The sequence below is a fragment of the Haematobia irritans genome, chromosome 1 (genome assembly GCF_050003625.1).
Source record: "Haematobia irritans isolate KBUSLIRL chromosome 1, ASM5000362v1, whole genome shotgun sequence".
In the NCBI taxonomy this organism is placed as follows: Eukaryota; Metazoa; Arthropoda; class Insecta; order Diptera; family Muscidae; genus Haematobia; species Haematobia irritans.
The window spans coordinates 113,984,331-114,009,872 of record NC_134397.1 but is presented as its reverse complement, the minus strand read 5'-3'; the positions used below and the strand labels follow the sequence as shown (position 1 = coordinate 114,009,872).

The 25,542-nt window shown below is 31.9% G+C and overlaps 2 protein-coding genes across 3 annotated transcripts; both read left to right on the top strand.

Annotated features, from left to right (window-relative positions):
• Nucleotides 1-4,051: 4,051 nt before the first annotated feature.
• Nucleotides 4,052-18,555, top strand: Paip2 (polyA-binding protein interacting protein 2). Of its 2 annotated transcripts, none has more exons than XM_075291458.1 (3): nucleotides 4,052-4,276; nucleotides 9,132-9,288; nucleotides 17,008-18,555. In XM_075291458.1, exons 2-3 carry the CDS (start codon nucleotides 9,145-9,147, stop codon nucleotides 17,239-17,241), a joined length of 378 nt encoding a protein of 125 aa, XP_075147573.1. In that variant the 5' UTR covers nucleotides 4,052-4,276; nucleotides 9,132-9,144; the 3' UTR covers nucleotides 17,242-18,555. The 2 variants fall into 2 exon arrangements, with proteins under 2 accessions (XP_075147573.1, XP_075147574.1); XM_075291459.1 differs by lacking the exon at nucleotides 4,052-4,276 and adding an exon at nucleotides 8,897-9,070.
• A 3,352-nt stretch (nucleotides 18,556-21,907) lies between these two features.
• Dlc90F (dynein light chain 90F) lies at nucleotides 21,908-23,519 on the top strand. Its single transcript, XM_075291460.1, has 2 exons — nucleotides 21,908-22,020; nucleotides 22,109-23,519. The coding sequence occupies exon 2, from the start codon at nucleotides 22,141-22,143 to the stop codon at nucleotides 22,474-22,476; it is 336 nt and encodes a 111-aa protein (XP_075147575.1). The 5' UTR covers nucleotides 21,908-22,020; nucleotides 22,109-22,140; the 3' UTR covers nucleotides 22,477-23,519.
• The last annotated feature ends 2,023 nt before the right edge of the window (nucleotides 23,520-25,542 follow it).

Genomic DNA, 25,542 nt, shown 5'->3' with positions numbered 1-25,542 from the left:
ATTGAATTCGTGCCACATAAAATAAAAATTAATGATAATAGGTCCGTCGAAAATATTACAAGATCGCGTTTATCTGATAAAAATTTCGATGCCTTGATATTTTTACTTAAGTCGAAGTACAAAAGGATTATAACAAGTATACGAAAATACGCCTAATCTAATCAAATCCTTAGAATGTTTTCGTGAGTAAGATAGCCATATGAAATGGCTTTTTATTTATTTTTGTCATAATATTTTTGTTTTTCTTTTCTTCATAATGTTGTGTTGGACTAAGTATTCGTTAAATATGATAGCAATTTAAAATTGCTTTTTAATCTACTCTTGTGTTCTTTTGTTATTTTTTGTTAATGAAATTGAATTAAACTAAATTGGTTTAATGTGCAACATTTAAATAATATTTAAATAATATTTAAAGAAACCCAAAAAATGTCGGGATCCCGGAAAACCTGGGATTCCATATTTTGAAATCTCAAATCCCGGGAATTATAAAAATCGATCCCGAATGACAGCCCTTTCTCGAGCTTCGTTGAATAAAGTCGATTTGAATGAATACAAAGTTTCCCAATAAACACAAATGCAAAACTTTTTAAGTTTGAGGGCAAACATAATTTTCAATAGGGCTGTCACCCGCTATTTATAACCAAAATCTCTTTACAAATCTCAAGTGTACGGACTGGTAAAATAACGAGATTTCGTTGATTTGAGGATTTAACAGCTGTTTGTAAATATATCAATCCAAACACAAACCCGTATGTGGACACGCACACACACATTCATCTACAAGGAAAATTGGATCAGGGTTGCAAAAAGAGTGTACTTGTGTTAATCCTTTTGTACTTCATCGATTTAAATAACTTCTTAAAAAAATCGAGGCATCCAAATTTTTATCAGATAAACCCGATCTTGTCGTATTTTCGACGGACCTTTTATCACTGATTTTTATTTTATGTGGCACGAAATCACATGAACTCGTTCCCTGCCAACATTTTTTGAATTCCTGGGAATCCCTTCCATGTCGAAAACAATCCAAAACTCGTCGGAAAAGCTCCGTCTCTATTGAGAAGTTGTACCACGCCAAGTTACTACAACAAAGTGTCGCATGAGTGCAATTATTAGGTGCCTTTTTTAATACATTTAGGACGACGCCAATAAGAGCCCCTTCAAACTATCAGAAAAAGTGAATTTTAAGGTATGTTAGTTGTAAAAGAATCATTGTGGTCAAGTAAACACGATTGTTTAAATGTTTATTAATTTGATTAAACATTTATAAATTCTTATAAATATAATATTTATACGACTATCATATCACATATACATAATTTTTTGCATTAATAAAGGAACAATGTTGATTTACACGTAGCAAGTTACATGTTGCAGCATCTATCTGCCGTTTATTTATTCTCGATGGAGGCAGCGAGACTGTAAAATGTCTGAAAAACAATCGCTTTATTCCATTTGGAAAGTCAAAAATTGTTCACCAATATACCTTTTACAATTTTAAGGTAAGTACTATGTTCGCTTTTCGCGTTGAAATTTTCGCGGTTACTTTATTAAAAGGGTTCAATATAAAGCACATAATTTAACTCCATTGATGTGCAGTTTCTTGTTCCTCTAGATTTTGGCAAGACTTTACAGGAATATGTCAGTTTTCATTTATAATTTTGACTATTTCAGGAAAAGTAATCGCGAAAATAAAGTGATTTTCAACTCGAAAACCGAACATAGTACCCACCTTTAAGCGGAATAACTATGTTTTCAGCACTTCATTATCGATTTTATTTAAATAAATTATAAGAAGCTAGTTGCGCTTGGTGTTTCACAAAATATAAAATGGATCTTGTAACAATAGTGATGGCAAAATACTTTCATGTATATTTCATACTTTTTCATACGCTTCCCCCATCACAGTTGGCGATTGTTGCAGTGTCATTTATGCGCTTTACAGATTATCAGTTATTCCGGACGACAGAGCTCGTGTCGAACATATCCCATATATTGTGCACAATATAAGTTAAGTCCGAAGGCATAATCGATACTGCTGCATGTTTATGGGATCGATAAAGCGGACCTTAGACGGTCGGATAAACCCTACGACAGAGGTTCGTCTATTTGTTGTGTGTTCGTTCAAGATTTGCCCTTACACTGCTCGAACAAATATGATGACAACGCGGAAAAATAAGATGAAGCATAAACATAAACAATGAAGATGTATGAAGAGTTATGGGTAAAGGCATTTTTTACTGAAGAAATGAAAGAAAATAATAAAAATCTGGATATATATATAACAAACAATGATACCGGAAGTGTTCCACATTTCATAAATTACAAATTACTTGATGGATTTCAAAATACTTCTCGCCTGGTTTTCCACTGAATTGAAGTGGAATTTTTCTACGTTTTTGCCACAATTCTTGTTAGAATTATATATTTTTTTTCAATTTCTAGCCAGAATTGACGATCCCACTTTAATTTCATTGCAGAAATGCCTGTTTTTATTGTGAAAATAAATTTGTTTTTGATAATGTTTGGCGAACATCCCCTTACAGCCAATGATTTGTGCCACCCAACCAGAAAAATCAAAGTTGTTTTGATTTCTTCCCAACTTTGAAATGCTGGCAGGGTCCCGGGTATTTCATGAGCTTGTCAAAAATTAACCAAGGAGATTACGTGAAATTATCTCATACAGCTTTATTTCTTGGTAGGAAAGCTAAAATGTACATAGCATTTTGTTTACTCATAGAAAAAAATGCTAAAAATAGCAGTCGATTTCTGCTGTTATGTTTTTATTTTTCAGGATCTAACGAACACCAAATTATAAAAGTTTTATTTATTTATTTATGTTTGTTTGCCGTTATGCCTCAATTTGATAAATATGCAGGTTTTTGGGCAAATACAAGACATACATATTTTTAATATGGTATTGTTGTGTTACGAAAGAACCCAGTTTAACATGTGTCTTTGTTTCGACGAAACTAAAACATGTTTAAAGGTAATCAAGATTAAAAATAGCACACAATGTTTGCTACTTCAGCAAACAGTGACTGCTTTCCCCTTTTCAGCAGACTTTCTACTGCTTTAGCAGCCTTTTCTGCTGTGTCTACTAAAGGGCACCTCATACGGTCGGATAAACCCTGCGACACAACACGTTGCGGCGACAAATCCGATAGTATAAGGTCGTGTTCGGCAGTCGTGGGGACGTGTTGGCATAAAATCAAAACAACTTTGATTTTTGCTGGTTGGGTGGTACAAATCATTGAGTGTAAGGGGATGTTCGACAAACATTATCAAAGACAAATTTATTTTTACATTAAAAACAGGCATTTCTGCAATGAAATTAATGATGCATCGCCAATTCTGGTTGAAAATTAAAGAAATATATAAATCGAAACCAGTATTGTGGCAAAAACGTGGAAAAATTCCACTTACAATCAATGGGAAACCAGGCGACAAGTATTTTGAAATTCATCAAGTAATTTGTAATATATTAAATGTGGATTACTTCAGGAATCATTGTTTTGACACATATACCAGGATTTTTTTTTATTATTTTCTTACATTTTTTCAGTAAAAAATGGTTTCACCCATAAATCTTCGTACAATTTCATTGTTTGTTTATGCTTCTTCTTATTTTTTCATGTTGTCATCACATTTGTTCGTGCAGTGTAAGGGCAAAACTTGAACGAACACACAACAAATAGACGGACCTCTGTCGGAGTGTTTATCCGACCGTCTAAGGTCCGCTTAACAAATTTCTTTGGGTTTACTTATTTGAAAAAACTTTGCAAGAACCGTCCCGACCTGCGTATCAAATCAAACCAGTCGCACAGTAGGCCTACCATTTAAAAAAAAACGAGAATAAACCGTGATCATTTTTGATTTTCATCAGTGAAAGATAAATCCCAGTTGCAAATCAATATGTTTTTCCTTCATGTAAACGACCCATATCCAAAAACCGATATGGGTCCAATTAATCGATAGTTGACAATTATCGATAAATGAGTGTTAATATCGAAAATCACAGAAAATCAAAATCGATAGACCAATTAAAAATTTGTTCATTCGCCGTTGTTTTTTGGCCGTCAAAGGCCACAATTGGTATAAGTTTTGTTGTGTTTTACAAAAACAATCAGTATTTTATTATTCGAAGGAGAAATAACAATTGTTTTTAATTTTCTTATATATACCAAAAAGAAAGTCAACTAGAACAAATTGTTTTTGCATTACCTGCAGAGGAAAGGGAGAAAGAGATTAATTTCATATACAAATAAAACAAAACGTAAGTGCGAATATAATTAAGAGAAAATAAAGACAATAAAAAAGGCTATGGAGAAACATGGATGAAACTCCATTTTGTTTCATACAAAAAAAAACGGTGATGGGAAGCATATCGAGAAAATCAATATGAATTATGATTATAAATAACTAATATGTTTTTGTTTTTAAAATCGTAAATTGTTTTTGTTTCCGTTTAATTGCATGCCGGAAATAATGTAAAACATACTTATTTCCGCATTAGAGCTTTTTTGTTAACAATTTTCAATTTTACTTTGTTGCTCTTGTATCGATTTTAGCCTTTGTTCGGTTCATTGGCTTCAATCAATTTTGATGCAAAAAAATAGTTGGAAGCAGGGATGAAAAAAAGCTGTACCTAGTACTTTTCTCATACTGGGCAGTACCGTAGTACCACCGCGAGTAATTTAGTACTACTTTTCGAACCATGCAATGCTATTCAAAATGAAGCTCTTGATAATAATCTCGGATTGATTTCTTGAGACTGAAGTATTTCTGAATATGCAAAATCTTCAATTGATACATCACATCTTTCATGTACTGATGAAGTTACAGTCAAAGTTCTGTGTCATCGGCAAAAATTGCCTGCCCTCCATCCATTGCTTACAATTATGTTCTATGCTTACATCAAACAGTCATTCATTCACATTCGTCGTATACTCAAGTGATTTATCATAATCCACTTGTGTCACCTTGATTGCCTTTTGTTAAGTTCATTCAGCTGCTATTGAAGGTTTCCAATGTACGAGTACGTTGTTCTTTTTGCTAACCGCCTTCTTTTGTCTACAATTTTTTACTGAGTAGAAAATAAGCATACACGAAATCGAAATATTTCATTGACCGATTGTTTAATACAAATATCACGTACAACTTTATTAAATTGCTTGATTGTAACATATTAAAAAATTCTAATAGCTACTCGCATAACCAAATTATCATTAGACTCATTGTTCAAAATCGGTTGTTGTGTGGTCAGACTCGTAGACCAAAGTATACCCAGAAAAAACTCCCTTTACCCGGTAATCTTGTAGGTAAGCCTCTTTGAAAATTAATAACCACTTATTAACTGGCATCGCTCCGGATTACATTTACATACGCATGTCCTAAGAGGAAAGTACTTCTCCCCAGGCATACCTTTGGCCATGATATAAGTAGTGCTTTTAAAGCATATAATAACCTAATGTGTAATCAGTTATTTGTAGATATACAAAGTTTGCAAAATAGCAAAATTTCGAAAATATTGTCTTCTCTAGACGATTACAATGGATCAAAATATGTCGAGTAATGCCGTAGTATGAACACTACTTGAATATAAACGCATATTGTAGAAATAAACAAAAATGTAACAAATCATCTAAATTAGATTACATGAAAATTAATTTCACATTTCAAATAGAAATAAAATTATGTTGTTTAAGGGTGTTTGATTTACGTTATAATAAACCTAATAGACCACATTTGTTTTGAAATCTACTAAAGGTGGATCTTAAATCCCTCTTTTATAAGGCAAATGGCATTTGAAATCTAGTTAAAGTCAATTTTAAAAGTGTAATGTGAATAAGTTATAATAAAGCATTTATTTGAAACATAGTATGGTAATGTCTTTCATTTAAAACGCAATTAATATGAAATGTTCGTGAAGAATATTCCTTAACGGAAAAATCTTCAGAATTACCGTTGCATTACATATTCTTTTTGATTTTTTAAGTAAATGCTCAATTATGTGAATAATTATACCTAATGGTAACAGTCAAATGCATTACATTTTAAGAATAAAAATTCGAAAATTAAAAGTTTTTATTGCCATTATAACTCACCGCAATGTGAAATGACATTACTCCTGGTAATGCAAATTGTAATGAAATGTGTTTACCTACTTTTTTCTGATCAATTAGTTTATTCAATTCATCAAAACTATTAATTTCTTCATTAAAACTTCTAATGAGTGATAAAGAAACAAAATGCTTTGTTTCGGATTCAACTGTAAATAACCAAGCATCATCAATTTACCTTGCCTTCTTTTTATTCAAATTTTGAATTTTAATTAGCATTGAGCAAAAGAAAACGATTCATTATAATCTAAACGCAATTTAGAAGAATCTAAACGCGACAAAAAATGTCTCACATTTTCATTCCATGTGTGAGGCAATATTGGTATTGATCTAAAACCCCATAAAGTACATACAGTGAACATACTACAAAAGCAACCAGCCTGAACCCATTTTTCAAAAAAAAAAATCCATATAGAAATTATTGTTATGTAGGGCAAAGGAATCCAAATTTTAGAATAGTATCGTTTTTTTATTAAAAGCGACTTCTTTTCGGAAAAATATTGTGCTTGAATGTTACACTAATTTTCCTTCATTGTATCTTCACCCAAATAACAGTATCATTCCAAAGTTATTGTTCTTCTTCTTTATTTGCCTATTCGATTTTCGAATGTTGGTGATCAAAATACAAATACAATAATATTATTATTTAGTTTTATAGGTACATATATAATCAAATATATTTTATAATGTCGGCAAAAGTCTCTCTGTTTCTGGCTTTGCTTTGGGATATCGCGTATGGATTCAATTTCAAGAAGGTCTCACTTTTATTCGAATTGAAATCGCTATAAGACATAAATGGCTTTATTAATCAAAATCCTGGAATCCTACTTTAATTCGATACTCTCAGTACGTGACGTTAGTATTGATTTTCAAACAATTGCCTCTACACGCTCACAAAAAATCGCTTCTGTAACATATACTCCCAAACATATTTTGCTTCAAGCATATACATTTTTGGGTATTGCCCAAACATTTATATGTTTGATCTCTTCCAATATATAATATGTTTGAAAGCATATTAGTCTAAACAATATATGTTTGGGTAGTCTAAGTTTCAAACATTTTGTATTTGTGCATCCAAATTCAATAATGTTGTCTTCCAAAAAACAATATGTTATTATGTGAACATATAATATGTTTGGAAGCATTTTGCACCCAAAAATATTATATGCTTAAAAAAATTCTCCCAAACAATATTGTGCTCAAAATTTTATTTATTTATTTATGTATTTACAATCATAACGAATTATGAAAATAAACAGGTAATATAGGTGCTAACAACATAGGTTTTTTAGGACCTGAATGCTCAAAATTTTGTTTCTGCCCAATTGTATATTCCCCAACATCTTTCTCACTTCCACGAGATTTTTTAGTTCTTAGCACCTTTTTCTGTAATACAAACATTGTAGAAGAAATTATTCAATTGTATGATTTTTTTTATTTTAATTTTACCTTTTGCCGGACGGGGATTCGAACAGCGGACCACACAGTTTGTAAGGATCAAAGAAGTAGCTGATCAATTGCCCAAGGAAAAATAAAATGTTAATTTTGTAATAACAAGCAACAACCACCAACTTAATTCAATATCGCTCCCTGTTAAATAGCGCTCAAAGCTACTGAACACATATATGTTTATAGGCTATTTCTAAATTAATATATGTTTGCATCCAAACATTTTATATTTACAAACATTTTATGTCCCAAACATAATATGTTCTAACATATTAACATATATGTCCCAAACATGTTATGCTAGTTTATGAACATTATATGCTTGCACTCAAAAATATTGTGTTTAAAAATTTGTGTTCCAAACATATAATGTTTATATCCAAACATATGAAAAACAGCCTTTTTCATCCGTGTAGGTAAAACGCTAGCTACTGATCGGTGTCTTTTATTTCTATAGAAAATTTTGTCAACATTTTATTTCTACAGAAAGTTTTGTCAAAATTTTATTTCTATAGAAAATTTTGTCAAAATTTTATTTCTATAGAAAATTGTTCTTCATAGCTTCTTGAGTCTTATACTACGCTCATACTACATGTATACAAGAGAAGTGAACCATGTTATGTTATGAGACTTCTTTTCGCTTCAAAGCTTAAAAAGACACACTTATTAGTCGAATGAGGAGGTTTTTCCGCCAAGTAGGCGAATAATGTAGTGCTCGAGAGAGTATATTTTTCATATGTACTTGTGTAGTTTGAGCCTTCCTGTATCGAGGACAACGTAAATTATGTTGAAATGTAAATTGCCACTTAACTGGCCGTATCACCCTCGTATAATTTTTATTTTTCTTCTTATATACCTATCATCCTAGTTCTAACGATAAGATTGACCATTACTTTTGTTGTCGCTTTTTTTTTATAAACAAAAAAATAAAACTTGTTTACTTATTGTTTTTCTTGTTTTGGTATCTTTTTTTCTTTTGGCGCATAGATATTTGTAAATGCATAACATATGTACATACATACCGACACACAAATAATCTTGCTAAATTCTTTAATATTTTGTTTTGTTGTGAATCTTCTACACAACTTGAGTCATCGCAGTTCAATCTTCTCTCGTCTGGGCTATTGTTGTTGCCATCTTGACGGTCTTTCACATTTGTTTACGTGAATACGCGCAGGTCATTGCAAATAAATATAAAAATAGATTTTTTCTTTTTGATTTTGTTTTCATGTTTTCATCATTTCTGCCGCAGTTAAACGTAAAACAGATTGTATTAATAATTTGAGAAATTCGTAAATATTCAAAAAACAGTCAAACAAGCAACATTCGTTTGTCAAAACTCTTTCTTCTCACACGTCTATAAACAAGTAGATATTTTATATAAATTCTAGAGAAAGGAGCAGCACAAAAAATTCTGCGTAATTGGATAAAAAGTGTTTTTTTTTTCAAATTTAAGAAGCAAAAAAATATTTATTCCCATCAACAAAATAATCATTGTTAGTTTACGTCAAAAAAAGTTAAGTAATTTTATATTACTTCCAAAATTTTATATTTCAGATTTGTTGCCAAAATGATGATGAAAGTTCCCTCAAGCGATTGGTCCGACCAATTTGAACAATATATTATCGAAGAAGAATCCGACAATGAATTCGATGATGAGCCAGATTTTTCCGAATATTTGTGGATGGAAAATGAGGAGGAATTCGACAGTACGGTAAGTGTAAACTTTACATGGTGTGATTAGATGTTTTCTCTCCAAGATATCATTAAAATATCGCAATTTTTTTATCAAGACCAAGTCTTGTGATAACAATACCTGACCACATTTGCTAGGTTTATTTGCACAAAACCTATCAAAACCGTCACAATTGCAACAATTAACAATTACCCTAGATTAGGTTATAGAGGATGACACCAAATCCACAGAAAGGGGATTGGTTTCCACTTTGAACATGTTGATCTCTTGTGATTCCACATAGTTGTTTCTTTCCTCTTCATTATCTATCTTCCTCTGACAGGATCAATCCCATCACATTTGCAATTTCAAAAGTGTTTCTAGGTCTTCCATCAAGAAGTCTTGATAAATGCAAGTATATCCTTCAGATTACAGTCTCGTACTTGTAATATCCTAAAATAAAAAGAAACAGAAAATGGTAAGAATCTTCCATCGCTCTTTCCATATATGAAGATAGGGAGAGAAAAGCGTTCGTTACGATTTTATTCTAACTCTTCGCAGTAAGTACTCCTGCCAGTGCCTTCAACCGTTTTCTATCCATCCCTATAAATATTATCTCCAGATTTCCAAAATGTATGCGTGTTTCTTCCCAATCGCCTCTACTTGGGATAGTCAATATCAGCCTGCCCTCAAGAGGCAAAGAGCCGCCGACGACGATTATTAGAGAGTCATCACCGCCTCCGTATAAGTTGACTCATTTCGACTGAAAAAAGCTTAAGAATGCTTCAAAATTTTCACCTAAACTAATTAAATACTACAATGCAAAAGCAAATTTGATTTTAAAATTAGTTGTACTATTTATCTCATAACGGTCCAGATACTTTTAATTTGGTATTTTAATGGATAATTGAACGACACCGACATATTTGCGGACAAACCGCCGTCGATAAAACTGGGTCGGCTTCATTTTCTGCCCTAAATTACTGAGAGACATTTGAAACAAATGATCGTGGAATCATAGCATTCATCTCTTTAAATTGGTAATTAAGTTATTTCTGGCTGACCATCACAATTATTATCAATTTCCTCATCGCAATATATATGTAATAATATTTTTGATGAATTGGCGACTAGTCGGTCTCAGTCAATATAATCGGCGCTTCATTCTCTGATTGAGAGTCGTATAGTTTGTGGATCACCTTAGCATCAGCTACCAAATACTACTGAACTATCCAATAATGCATGTGTTTTGTTTATCTCCATTATTGATTTTCATACACAACAGTATATAGGGGATACACGAGAGTCATCCTGGTTTCGATTTTGGCCAAAATTTATTGTATTGTTTATTTTATTATAAATAAATCTTCTGATGCATTATACCCATGCTTCGATAGTCGGAATCGCAAGAATTTATTTTTCTTATAACAAGATACACTGAGACTTCAATCCAAATTCTATTGAAACTTCTTATTAAAGAGACCTATAATGCCCAATTTTAAGTTTGTACGTTTTAGAATTATGAAAGCAGGGCCAAACAAATATTTTAGCGATTGCGAATATCGGAACATGGGGGCCTAATAACGAAATTCCTTTCGTTTCGTAAGCATGCTCTGATGACTTATCACACGTTGTGTGGAAGCACGAGCCGCCAATATTACTTAATTTAACGAAATAAAAAATATATAAATTCACATGTAATTTCCTTCTAATGTGAATGAAAAATTATTTTAATTTTGCGATGTTTAGAAAATATAAAAAATTATTTTTATAGAAATATTCCTCTTAATTTTTTCTTTGCTTTAAGAATCCGTGTTACAATATATATGTGCGTGGGCAATGTTTAATATTGAAATATATTTTCTCTGCTCAAATTAATTCTGGAGGATTAATAATATGCTACCTTTTTCCTCTTCTATGCGATAAGTGAATTTATAATCAAATAAACGTTTTTTTTCTCTTTATGCCTGCTTTTTAATTTAATTTTAATTTCTTAACACATTTTACAACCAAACCCAAACGGCTATAAATGGTTACAGGTATACTTTTCATAGAGAAGTATATAGAATTAGGACTACAATCAGAGTGCAAAATTTGACAAATAAATAAAACAATACTAAATATAAATGGGTATATAATTAAATCGCTTAGCTATTTAAACTTTTATCAATACAGAAAAACAATGAATATAAAAAATATTTTAAAATATTGTAAATTGGTTACTAATCTGATTTCTTATCTAATATTTTATATAGAACAGCTTAAGAATATATCAGACATGTATGAAAATACATATATCGAATTTCAGGTGGATTAGGTGACAGATACTCTGCCAAGCAAACATATACCAAAACATGGACCGATCCTATTTACGGTGTCTCGAAGTCAAATCGGGAGATCGGTCTGTATGGCGGGTATATAAAAATCGATCGATACGCCCGATATTCGGCTTACTTATGTGTGGACCCAAAATACCTCTTGATTTTGAATTTGATGCAAATCGCATAAAAATTTGGATGTCTACACAATTAAGAGGCCAAATCTGGAGATCGGTCTACCATGTGGTAGGGTAAGTGCAGCAAATGTGGTATACCCATTTGTTTTTCGAAAGCCAAATTTTTTGTTTTTCTTCGACGAGGCTAAGATTTTACCACATTCATTTTACTAGTGTTAGCCATCCACGCAACTATGAGCGAAAAATTGGAAACCCATAATTTCGGATATATTTGCGAATTTATTAAAAAACACATTAAGCACGGATTCATAAAATGTGCAGGTAATGTGGTACACCATAATGTAGATTTTTTTGTAAAAAAAAAAATAAATGCAATATGTGTATCGCAATTGCATACATTTTATGCTTATTTAGTACTCGTCAGTTATTTACATCCGAAAATTAATAAATTTAAAATATATCTTTACACAAAACGAAATGATTAAAAACCACAAAAAAAAACCTTCGAGCACGGGTAAATGTGAATTCTTTCAACTGGCACAAAGAAAGAGTTGCAAAAATCAAATTGATCTTTGATAGCTTCATTTTCTGACAGCCACAATCTACTCAGCTTGGTTTAGTTCTTCGTATGTTGTAAGATAGAGAAAAAAGCTACTATACCACATTACCAGCCTATACCACATTTGCTGCACTTACCCTATATGAGGTAAATACCAAAATATGAACCGATACACACCATATTCGGCGTACTTATATGGGGGCTACACCAAAGCGTGGACCGATACACACCATATTCGGCACACCTCTTTGTGGTCCTAAAATACCTCCAGATTTCCAATTTCAGACAAATCGTATAAAAACTAGGGTTTCTAGAAGTCCAAGAAGTAAAATCGGGAGACCGGTCTATATGGGGGTTATACCAAAACATGGACCGAATCAAACCATTTTCGGCACACCTATTTGTGGTCCTAAAATACCTCTAGATTTCCAGACAAATCGGATAAAAACTACGGCTTCTAGAATCCCAAGACCCCAAATCGGGGGATCCGTTTATATGGGAGCTATATCAAAACCTGAACCGATATAGCCCATCTTCGAACTTGACCTACATGCAGTCAATAGAAAAATCTGTGCCAAATTTAAGGACGATAGCGCCATTATTGAAGACTAGCGTGATTACAACAGACAGACGGACATGCTTATATCGTCTTAGAATTTCTCCCTGATCAAGAATATATACTTTATATAGTCCGAAATCGATATTTCGATGTGTTACAAATGGAATGACAAACTTATTGTACCCTCATCACCATTCTATGGTGGTGGCTATAACAATTATAGGGTAGTAGCCTTTTTACACTTAAGCACCTTTACGGGGAACGAACGGAAAATGTCGATATATGAAATATTGCGTTTATATGCTCAACATCTAACATTTTACATCTTTCAATTTGACGTTTCTTCTAACAACAATTGTTGCCTTTTAATAGATAAAAATATAAGTTTTTTAAGAACTATTTGTTCTGGTATTGGCGGTTTCAATTAAACAACAGTAACTACCATAAGTGCAACATGAGGATGGAATAAGCCACTTATATTTTATAGTTGACCAAATCAGTTTTGGCAACCCAATAATTAAAATCAGTTTTCTTTGTGAAACTTATGATTAAATGAAATAAATGTGACTACTTGAATTATGAACTTGTTTAAAATGTTTTATTTAAATTGTGTAATATATTTTTTTTTGCGTAAGTTCGGGAGCTCCTTTAGAAATTTCGTTTCTATCAATTCGTTTTTATACCCTTCACCACTACTGTGGTACAGGGTATAATAATTTTATACGGATCGGCTTAGAATTAAATTCTGAGTCGATTTAGCGATGTCCGTCTGTCTGTCTGTTGATGTATTTTTGTGTGCAAAGTACAGCTCGCAGTTTTAGTCCGATTGTCCTAAAGTTTGGTATAGGGTCCTGTTTCGGCTCAAAGACGATCCCTATTGATTTTGGAAAAAATCGGTTCAGATTTAGATATAGCTGCCATATATATTTTTCACTGATCTGGTCATAATTGGCGTGTATATAAACCGATCTTCCTCAAATTCCGTATATCCGAATATTTTATGAGTCTCGAAAAACTTGCAAAATATCAGCCAAATCGGTTCAGATTTAGATATAGCTCCCATATATAGCTTTCGCCCGATTTACACTCATTTGCCCACAGAGGCCAATTTTTTGCTCCTATTTAGTTGAAATTTTGCACAGGGAGTAGAATTAGCATTGTAGCTATGCGTGCCAAATTTGGTTGAAATCGGTTCAGATTTGGATATATCTCCCATATATAGCTTTCGCCCGATTTACACTCATATGACCACAGAGGCCAATTTTTAACTCCGATTTAGATGAAATTTTGCACAGGGAGTAGAATTAGCATTGTAGCTATGCGTGCCAATCAGACTCGGTTCAGATTTAGATATAGCTCCCATATATATGTTTTTCTGATTTCGACAAAAATGGTCGAAATACCAACATTTTCCTTATTAAATCGCCACTGGTTAGTCGAAAAGTTATAAAAATGACTCTAATTTTCCTGAACTTCTAATACATATATATCGAGCGATAAATCATAAATAAACTTTTGCGAAGTTTCCTTAAAATTGCTTCAGATTTAAATGTTTCCCATATTTTTTTTACTAAAATTGTGTTCCACCCTAGTGCATTAGCCAACTTAAATTTTGATTCTACAGATTTTGTAAAAGCCTATTAAATTCTGTCCAAATCGAGTGATATTTAAATGTATGTATTTGGGACAAACCTTTATATATAGTACCCAACACATTTGACGGATGTGATATGGTATCGAAAATTTAGATCTACAAAGTGGTGCATGGTATAATATAGTCGGCCCCGCCCGACTTTAGACTTTCCTTACTTGTTTATCTACACTTTTGTGTCCATTTTCCCTTTAATAACATTCTATTGCTTTTGCGATTTGTCAATAAATATTCATTTCGTAGGAACATGTGAACAATCACTGTATGACACGTCCAGAAGGTCCATTATGGTCGTTTTATCCTTCCACCCAAAACTTTAGTAAACTCCTCGTATATTTCTATATTTCTTTCGACCACGGTACGCGTTGATAGGTGTAATTTGTTGCTAAAATGATGAGGTTTCACTAAATAGGAAAACATATATAATAATGAACTGAAAAGTACATACTTGTAGTGCTTAACAATTATATTTTCAAATAAACAATGTTGACATTTATATCATTGATGAGATTTTTTTAGTGAAGACACTTGAACAAACGAATACAATGAGTTGAAACAATGTGAAATAGGAACATTTTCCAAAGATTTTTAAGACGTCGACGCCTTAAAAAATTAGTATTGAAAAATGTTAACATCTTTGCATTGGAGAAATGCTTATATTCAATACGCTTTCAAACATTTTTTCAAAGAATTAGATTAGAATTCAATTTGAGAAATTGTTGAGAAAATCGCGTTCTCAACAAAAAACAGACATTACCCTCAACAGTAGAGTTCAACACGATAGCAACAATTTCTCAACTTATTAGCAACAACTTTTCAAACTAAATCTCATCAATCAATCTCTCTCAATCAAATGGCCTTGCAAATTGCTTGCTTTCAACAAATTTTCCAATAGGTTTGAAGCATTAAACCTATTGGAAAATTTGTTGAAAGCAAGCAATTTGCAAGGCCATTTGATTTAATGTTGAAGATGGGATTCACTATCAAATTGATATGGCGTGTATTTGTTGGGTTGATGTTAGATGTTAAATGTGTGTAGTGTAAAAGGGCTACAAGTGCAGAAAATGTGGTATTCCCATTTGTTTTTCGATAGCCAAATTTCTTGTTTTTGTTTGACGAGGCTAAGATTTTACCACATTATTTTATTATCCAGCAAAAACTCTCATTACCCGGTAATCTTGTAGGTAAGCCTGTTTAAAAATTAATAACCACTTATTAATTGGCATCGCTCCGGATTACATTTACATACGCATGTCCTAGGAGGCAAGTACTTCTCCCCAGGCATACCTTTGGCCATGAAATAATTAGTGCTTTTAAAGCATATAATCGCCTAATATGTAATCACTTATTCGTAGATATACCAAAGTTTGCAAAATAGCCACTTATTGTCTCAGGCAACCAAATCTCGAAAATATTGACATCTCTAGCCGATTACAATGGATCAAAATATGGCGAGTAATGCTGAATAGAAACGAATATTGTAGAATAAACAAAAATGTAACAATTTCACAGTTAAAAAAGAAACCTACTAAAAGTGGATTTTATATATCCCTTTTTATAAGGCAAGTGACAGTTGAAATCTAGTGAAGTCGATTTTGAAAGTGTAATGTGAATGAGATATAATAAAGCATTTATAGTATAGTAATGTCATTAATTTAAAACACAATTATTGTGAAATATTCGTGAAGAATATTCCTTAGCGGGAAAATCTTCAGAATTACCGTTACATAACATATTCTCTTTGAGTTTTTTTTTAAATTCTCAATTATGTGAATAATTATACTTAATGGTACCGTCATTTATTCTATTTTATTAAGTCATTAACAGCGAAATGCAATACATCTTGAGAATATCAATTCGAAAATTACGGAAAAGTATTTATTATTGTCATTACAAGTTTGTCATTATAACTCACCGCAATGTAATGCAATGTGTAATGACAGGTTTACTCCTGGTAATGTAAATTGTAATGAGATGTGGTTACCTAGTTTTTCCTGGGTAGTGTTAGCCATCCACGAAAAATAAGAAACCCATAATATCAGACATATTTGCGAAATTATTAAAAAAACTCATTAAGAACGAAGTCATGCAGGTAAATGTGGTACACCATAATGTAGATTTTTTTGTAAAAAAAAAATAAATGCAACATATATATCACAATTGCATACATTTTATGCTTATTTATTCCTCGGCCACAGGTAAATGTGATTTTTTTCAACTGACACAAAGAAAGAGTTGCAAAAATCAAACTGATCTTTGTTTGCTTCATTTTCTGACAGTCACAATCTATTCAGCTTGATTTAGTTATTCATATGTTGTTAGATAGAGAAAGAAACTACTATACCACATTACCAGCTTGTACCACATTTGCTGCACTTACTCTAATGATGATGAAATTTTTAGCGCATATATAATGTATGTCAATATTCAAAAAAATTATAAAACGACGCTTATTGAAGTATCAAATATCGTTCATCCCAAACGGGGATAAAACCAACTCGCTTTAAAATTAAAATTTTCTCTTCTATTTCTAGGAATTACAACGACTTCAAGATGAAGATTTAATGAAGGAATGTTTGGACGCTATGCTCGACGATGAACTAGAAGATCAAATGGAAGAGTTAGAAAAAATAATGGATGAAGAACTGAGTTCAGCTCTCTCCACGATGGCTGTTCGCGAATGCAATGTATCAAATTCATTGTTGAACCCCTTAGCAGCAGAATTTATACCACGGAGTCGTTTAATCATAGATCTGGGATCATCATAAATACTCACTTGTTTGTGATTGTGTTAAACGATGGAACAAAAATGAAAGGAAACGTATCTTGAATATTTTCTCACAATAGTGAAACGATCTCATTTCCGTTCACTATAATGAAATTATACATACTTCAAAAAATACCAAAAAAAGAACAAAACAAAAACACAAAAACAACTAAACTATGGAAATTACTTTCGCTTGCCATGCAACTGAAAGTATTTTGCAAAATGTGTTTCCAAACTATAATGGAGCAGCATTACATTTTCATAATAAATGTGCACTAACTAATGCTATTCAAATTACTAATGATTACAAAACGACAACAAGTTAAGACTTGAAAGAAAAAAAGAATCAAAAAAAATGAAACAGTAGCGGTAAAAACTCTTACAAAAAAAAAACAACAAACAAAATACAAAAAAGGCCACAAAAAAAGTTTAAAACTTAAAAAAGAAATTACATATTTTTACGAGCATGTTGCCACCTTCGACGACTGCCTTTTCTTTTAAAATCATGTTTTCCACCAATTATATGAAAAAATTGCACTTTTCTGTCATTGAAAATAGAGGCATGAATCTGGTAAAATATTTGTGGATAAACACAGATTTTGTTCATATTTATAGCTGCTTATTTGTTTAATACTATAAATAATCCTATTTTTCGATTGTGATATTTACACAATATTTTTAGTTTAAAACTCCAACATAATGAAGTCCATTCAACTTCAACTAAACAAACTTTGTTTGATTTCTGAAAAGGAAAGAATTCAGTTTTTAGAATTGTAAATGTCCTAATTTTGTTGTTTTATTATTTTTTAAAACTTTGCCAAACTTTTAAGATTAGTCCTACTATATATATTATGGCAGTTGTAATTGTTAATATTTTATATGGCTTCCAGATTTCATTATCTTTATTTACCTTCACCACTCGCTCATTCCCAATATTTTGATTGAAATTCCTGTTGAATAATAATTATTTTCTGTTATTTTTTATTGTTAGTTTGTCAATTATTTTAAGTTTTTTGTTCAAAATTCTCTCCCTAGTTAATATTTTTAACAACAATCTGTAAAATTATTTGTAATTACAAAAAAAAAAAGAACTAAAATAATTTAAGAAAACCTACTGATTGTAAATGTAAGCTATAGTCTTTGTAGATTATCTTAGATTTTTATTTGTTTAATTTTTCTTAATATCGATTAAAAACAAAAACAATTTCTTTTGTGTGTGATATAAAAAAAATATAAAAATGAAAACAAAAAGTTAAAAAATACAAAAACCTACAAAAATGCAATAAAAGTATTACTTTTACAAATATAATGAAAACTATTTGTCTTTGTTCTTTATTTTTATTTAAACATTTTAGCTTTTATACCATTATGCATTATGAGAATAATGCTGCCTATAAAAAGCCTTGGGTCAGAATCGATTCCTATTGATTTCCTTCGAGTCCTTTGCAGAGTATCATACCTCACAACTCTTTAAGAAATGAACGTTAATCTTGCTATTTTATTTACACAAAAAAGCCTACATAATGGTTGAATTACAAACCCTGCGTTAATCCGTGCGTTGATGGAAGATTGATTTTTTCTGTTTGAAGCACTCTAACCGAGCTGTTGCTTTGATAGAGAAAATTCAACTCTTCAATCAACGAACGCATTAACGCATGATATGTAATTCCACCTTAATTGTACAGCAATTTCGTTTCGGACGAACTAATAAACGAATTTTGATTATGACACCGCTGTAACAAATTTTGGTATTCCATACTGCTATCCGTTTCTGTAACTTAACGATAATTTCACATACTGAAATTATAAGTTATCTTGTTTCATGTGACACGCGAAGAGTCAATAAACAAAATGTCGTTCAAATCGGTTAGATTTAGATATAGCTCCCATATGTTAGACCAGCTACATTACCCACCTTTTACACACAGGCTTCGATTCGGTTAAGATTTCGATAAATTTCCGATTTGCTTAAATTGACCAAATATGGCTCCAAAGCCTACAATTTGCCACCTACTTTGGCGAGATCTCGAGCTTGTATTTGTAACATCGGTACTACTAAGAGAAAAAGCTGCGATACATTCCCTGTCAGCATTTCAAAGTTAGATTTTATACCCATGACTAGATATAGTGGCAGACCGTTATTTCAGGCTAACTAAGAGTGCTGCCCGGTTACATGTTTAGCTCATTAAAAAAGGACCTATTTTTATAGCAGTGTCCGAACCGCGATTCACATTGCGGTGAAACAGAAGCACTCAGAAACGTCGCCAGCATCAAAGATAATAAAAGAAGAAGATGGGAGATTGGCTACTGAGCACATCAAACCATTTACCACATTAGTTTAATACTCGAACCAAACGCGTATACGACAAGTATTGACATAGCATTAAAATGCAAATAAAAAGAAATTAATAGCACGAAATAAATTTCCATAAAGGGGAAAATGTAATTTTTTTGTTGTTGCCTAAAATTTAACATTGTTTCATTAAGAAAATTACATTTTTCATTTAAAAAATAAAAACGAAAAACCTCTAAAAGATTACAAACATGTATTAAACTAATCTGGTAAATGCAACATTTGGTATGACGCAAGCCAATCTCCCATCTTCCTCAAATCAATTTTTTTTTTTTTAATTTTTAAAATTATGAACCTCTATTCAAGTGTACACCTTGATCAGTTTTAATGCTTTCATCCAATTCATTTCGATCAGTACTGTCTTTCAAATTTCAAAATATATATATTTTTTAGAGGAGAAAACCTTTTTTCGACATTAAATTTGGAAATATTAATATTTGGAGGGAGTGCATTTCTTATTTCAGTTTTGAGTGCTTTTGTGAATTTACTACAAACGTTTTTGATGACATCTGCATCAAGTTCAGAAATTCTAAATACCAATGATTAAAAAACGAATCAATTCCACCTTCATAACAATCAAATTCTATATTTGGGAATATAGCTGAGTTTATTAAACTTTTGAAAGTCTAATCCGAATTTTTGTATGAAAATTAAATTAATACCGTTCAAATTGAAAAAGCACCAAAAGCACTAAATGAATATGCAAGAAAGCACCATGTTGGTGCTTTTTTGGAAAAGGCACTAAAAAGGCAATTTGGTGCTTTTCGGAAATCAAAAAGCACTAAATTTGGTGCTAAAAGCACCAAATTGGCATCACTGGCTAGAAGGATCTACGACCATTAAGTTGTTCATCTGGTGGCTGCCAAACACATACACACTCACATAGATATATGCTCGCATTACTACACCAACAACAATAATTACAATAGACAATGAGATGAAATGAAAATGCAAAATAACAAAGCAAAGGGGTTGCTATTCTATGAGAGAGTAAGAACCAAAAACAATGGAAGATGAAGACGGGAAAATGGGCGACGTCATACCAAAAGTTGCATTTACGGTGTCCGTTCGTTCATTTTTAATTTGCAATATTTTTTGTTAAAAACTCACAAATGATGTTAAATTTTGTGTAAATAATAATGAGAAACTTTTGACCGATTGTTCTACGTCATTCCCTGATATAAATTTCTTTTTATTCTTAGTTTAATTTGTGGAACAAAAAATCATAAACGACACGTTTGCATCGAACGCCGTCAATGGTTTGATACCCTCTGCTGCCATTTTCCCATCTTCATCTTCCATTGTTTTTGGTAAGAACTAACATTTTGATAATCAAACAAAAGAACATAAAAGAAATTCAGGAAGATACTAGAAAATGAATAGATGATTCCAACAAGTGATAGAGAAATTTTATCGTTACAATTTGAAATTTTAAATTAACGGAAACTAATTTAAATAAACTTATATCTATAATTATCAAATTCGTAACAATATATTATATAAAATATATTTATATTTGCCGTTCTATTGTACTCCCCGTTATTTCTTACATATTCTATATATACATTTTAAAGTTCTGTTTTGTTAAGATGCTTATCTATCAAAAGCATCATGTCGTTTTAGTTTTAAGTGTTATTTAGTTTTTATCCCTATTGACAGATAAACTCTGTCTGCCATAGTTTAATGCCTAGAGCAAGCATTGAAACTTAATAAGACTGTCATGGTACACTGTACCTCTCGCTTTTACGTCTTGCACGTAGCATATTCTAAGAGCGTATATTAGAACAAAACCATTATAGTTCTAAGCACATTATTTCTAGTCATACGTTTCATTATAAGCACTTCAGATGTCGATAAAGTCTCAAATAAAGTAATACAATATGTCACAAAAGGCACTGACATGGCTGTGTTTGGTATTGCGTCGGAAAATGCGAATGACGAAATCACAACAATGTTAATTTTTAATTTGTCTCACATTGAAAACTGTTTGAGAAAATATAGAGTAGCGATGCATTTCAATTTGAGGATTACAATTGAGAAATTATTCTGATGTGTTGAATTGTACTGTTGAGGGTAATGTCTGTTTTTTGTTGCGAACGCGATTTTCTCAACAATTTTTAAACTTGAATATTACCATAATCCTTTGAAAACAACGTTTGAAAAATTATTGAGTTTTAGTATTTTTCAAACGTTTGTGTTTATTGGGAGGCGATAAAACAATACAAACTTTTATTAACGCTCAGTGCTATCTACAGCCTCAATATTTGGACTCTCAATAAAAGAGAGAAAATTACCATTTTTTTAATGTGGCATTGGTAACGTAATAAATTCTAAGTTGGCAACGTCGGTAATAATTAAGGATTTATTTTAGTTTGTCGCATTCCAGCAAACAAACATTATTCCGGAAGTTTCGAGTTTTTCGCAAAAGTACGGCCAATATTTGAAGAAAAATAAACAATTTCGACGTCAACGCTACCTATTTACTGTGTTGCAAATACTCAATCTTATTTTATAGAAGTTCTCAAGTAAAACCACAATCAAATACAAATGGATGAATCACGCGAAGAAAACCAATTCATTGTAGATGATGTAAGCAAAATCATCAAGGAAGCTATTGAAAGCACAATCGGTGGTAACGCCTACCAACACGATAAGGTAAACAATTGGACCGGCCAGGTTGTGGAGAATTGCCTAAGCATGCTGACCAAGGAGCAGAAACCATACAAATACATTGTCACCTCAATGATCATGCAGAAAAATGGTGCCGGTCTACATACGGCTAGCTCATGTTATTGGAACAACGACACCGATGGCAGCTGTACAGTGCGTTGGGAAAACAAGACCATGTACTGTATAGTTTCAGTTTTTGGTTTGGCTGTTTAAGGAAGATGCAGAAGGAGGTCGCAGCCCCGTTGTTGATGGCTGGCATTAGTTTCTCATCACTATATTTGTAAGTTCTTTTTTATACCCAAATGTCGTGAGTTGAAAATTGCAGTAGTGGCCATAGTTGCGGAGCAAAATCGAATTATAAACAATACAAAAACAACAAAGACAACCACAACACTGGTATTAAATATCTGGCAGCTGCTGTTTGTACTTTGATTTACGTCCTTTTTTCGTTTCTTTTATTTACTTTAAGGGGAGGGATGGAGAGACTCTTAATAGAATTCCAAATTGTTTTGCGAAAAAAGCAAGTAAATTAAACAAAAGTCATTAAATAATTAAAATTAAATTGTATCAAAAAATTTTAATCAATCTCTTTAAAATCTAATTGAGGATATTACAAAGAAAATTGTGTTTTTTTGGCGAATTTAAAGAAATTGAAAATACTACCTAGCAAAAAAACTGTTAGTTTTACTAAAAATAGAATGTAATACACATCAATTGAACCAACTTCTGGTACTTATAGTATATATCAATATCAATCAATAAATAACTCAAACCCACACTCACTCGATTCTGCTGTTACAGCAACAATACACAAATATAGGCGCTTTTATTTTCGTTTTGCTAGGTATCAACGCATAAAATAAATATTATTATTAAATTAAAAATATCTCCTAATATTTATAGTTCTAACTAAAGTAATTAAAAAATAAAATAAACAAAAGGATGTGATTAGAGAAAAAAATATTTTTGTAACTAAAGCAAAAAAACAAAACAATGAAATGTATTAGATTTTTTTAAATAAAAATCCACGCGATTGTAACAGAAAGAGCATTATATAGTTGTGATGTTATCATCCAAGTTATACGAATTGTTAGCGTGTCCTATGTTAATGTTCTCTTTTTAATTATTTTCTTTTTTATTGATAATAATTCATAAAACTTTTCTGTTTATTTTTATTAATCCTACACCACTTACTCTTAAACAATCTAATAATAAACAAATAATTTAATAAATTACCAATGAAACCCTCTAAAGAATTTTGTGGTGTTTTCTGTATCGTAATTCATAAGGCTAAGTACTAAAATGTTATGCTAAAATAGACATACAGTAAGGAGCAAACTTGTAGTAGGAGAAAAATTTAGCGTTAGCTACGTAGGCCATCAGTTAAATATTTTAATATCTATTTCAGATTGACAGCAGGAATGAAATTAAAAATAATATTTATAATATCTGCTGTTGTAGTTTTAAGGATGACCAACCCTTTATTACCGAGAATAGTGGTGTGCCGGCGAGAGAGGTGAAGCAGTTATTTAGAATAAAAGATACTGATGGGATATATCCAACAAGCAGCTTTGGTCATTCCCAAGTAGACCTGCATGGCCAGGTACCCAGCAGGGTTTAATCACGCAAACTGTGGTCATCGATATTAATCACGGCTCTTATTACTGATAAACTGCCATTGTGCAAGTCATTGTTTTATTTTTCGATTTTTGTGCCGCATGTGAAGCATGGATAATGCCAGCCACTTCGGCTGTAAAAACTGAAGCAATATCGCACATAACTTTAACAGCAAAAAAAGCTTCTCTTAAATCGAACTTAATAAATGTTGTCTAGACGTTCGTTGGATTTGTCCTAAATTGTGAATTCGCCCTACAGAGCTTAGTCTGTATGATTTCCTTTACGAACATCTTTACAATCTAATTCGAAGCAAATAAAAACTTTCACTTAATTTATTTTACTTTATAGTTACTTTTTGTGGAAAAATGCCATTCAATCACCTTTTATATGCATCTCCACTAAAAAAAAAAAAAAAAAAACAAAACAGATCCCACACTTAAATCCCAGGAAAGAGGGGCCGAAACTATGGTAAAGTCCATGGAATTCACTGGATGCAAAAAGTATTTCTATGCGTGAGTAAGTGTGTTTTGAGAAATTACCATTGGTACCACGACTTTTGATGTTCACTGTACACCCCACAGTGGTCGGTGTTATATGGAGTTAGCGGCCAAAAATACTTCCAGTATAGGTATCATCGTGAAACTTCGGTCACGACTTTATAATTATGTCAGGACTATTTAATGATAAAATGGGATTGATTGATGAAGTTTTGGTATAGCCCCCCATATAGACCGATCTGCCGATTTTACTTCTTGGGCTTCTAAAAACTGTATTTTCTCTCCGATTTGGCTGAAAATTGAAATCTAAAGGTATATTAGGACCAAAAGTAGGTGTGCTAAAAATGGTGTGTATCGGTCCATGTTTTGGTATAGCCCCCATATATACCGATCTCCCAATTTTACTTCTTGGGCTTCTAGGAACCATAGTTTCTCTCGGATTTCCCTGAAATTGGAAATCTAGAGGTATTTTAGGACAGCAAATAGAAGTGCCAAAGATGGTGTCTTTCGGTCCATGTATTTATATAGCCCCCATATAGACCGATATCCCGATTTTACGTCTTGGGCTTCTAGAAACCGTATTTTCTATCCGATTTGCCTTAAACTTCAAATACAGTTATTTTAGAACCACAAATAGGTGTGAAGAAAATGATGGTTATAGGTTCATGTGTTGGTATAGCCCCTATATATACCGATCTTCCGATTTTATTTTTTGGGCTTCTAGAAAACGTACGTTCTATCCGATTAGCCTAAATTTAAAATCTAGAATTATTTTAAGATCACAAATAGATGTAACGGAAATGAGATGAATCAGCCCATGTGTTGGTATAGCCCACGTATAGACCGATCTCCCGATTTTACTCCGAGGGCAGTAGTTTTTATCCGATTTTCATGAAGTTGTAAAACAAGATTGTTTTGAAAATTCGTCCTATTCTCATCGATATATTTTGAATCACTTAATTTATCGTAGATCTTATTATACGTTTGTTCGACATCTCAATACCTTGCATTCAAGTACAAACAACGATATAATCGGACATTTCTAGCTCGAGGTATAATTTGTTTAGCGAAAAAAGTCAGAAAAACTAAAAATAACGGGATATCTCAAAAACGGTTTCATAAAAACCTTTTTTAACCTTCATTTTCGAATTCAGCAGATCAAAAT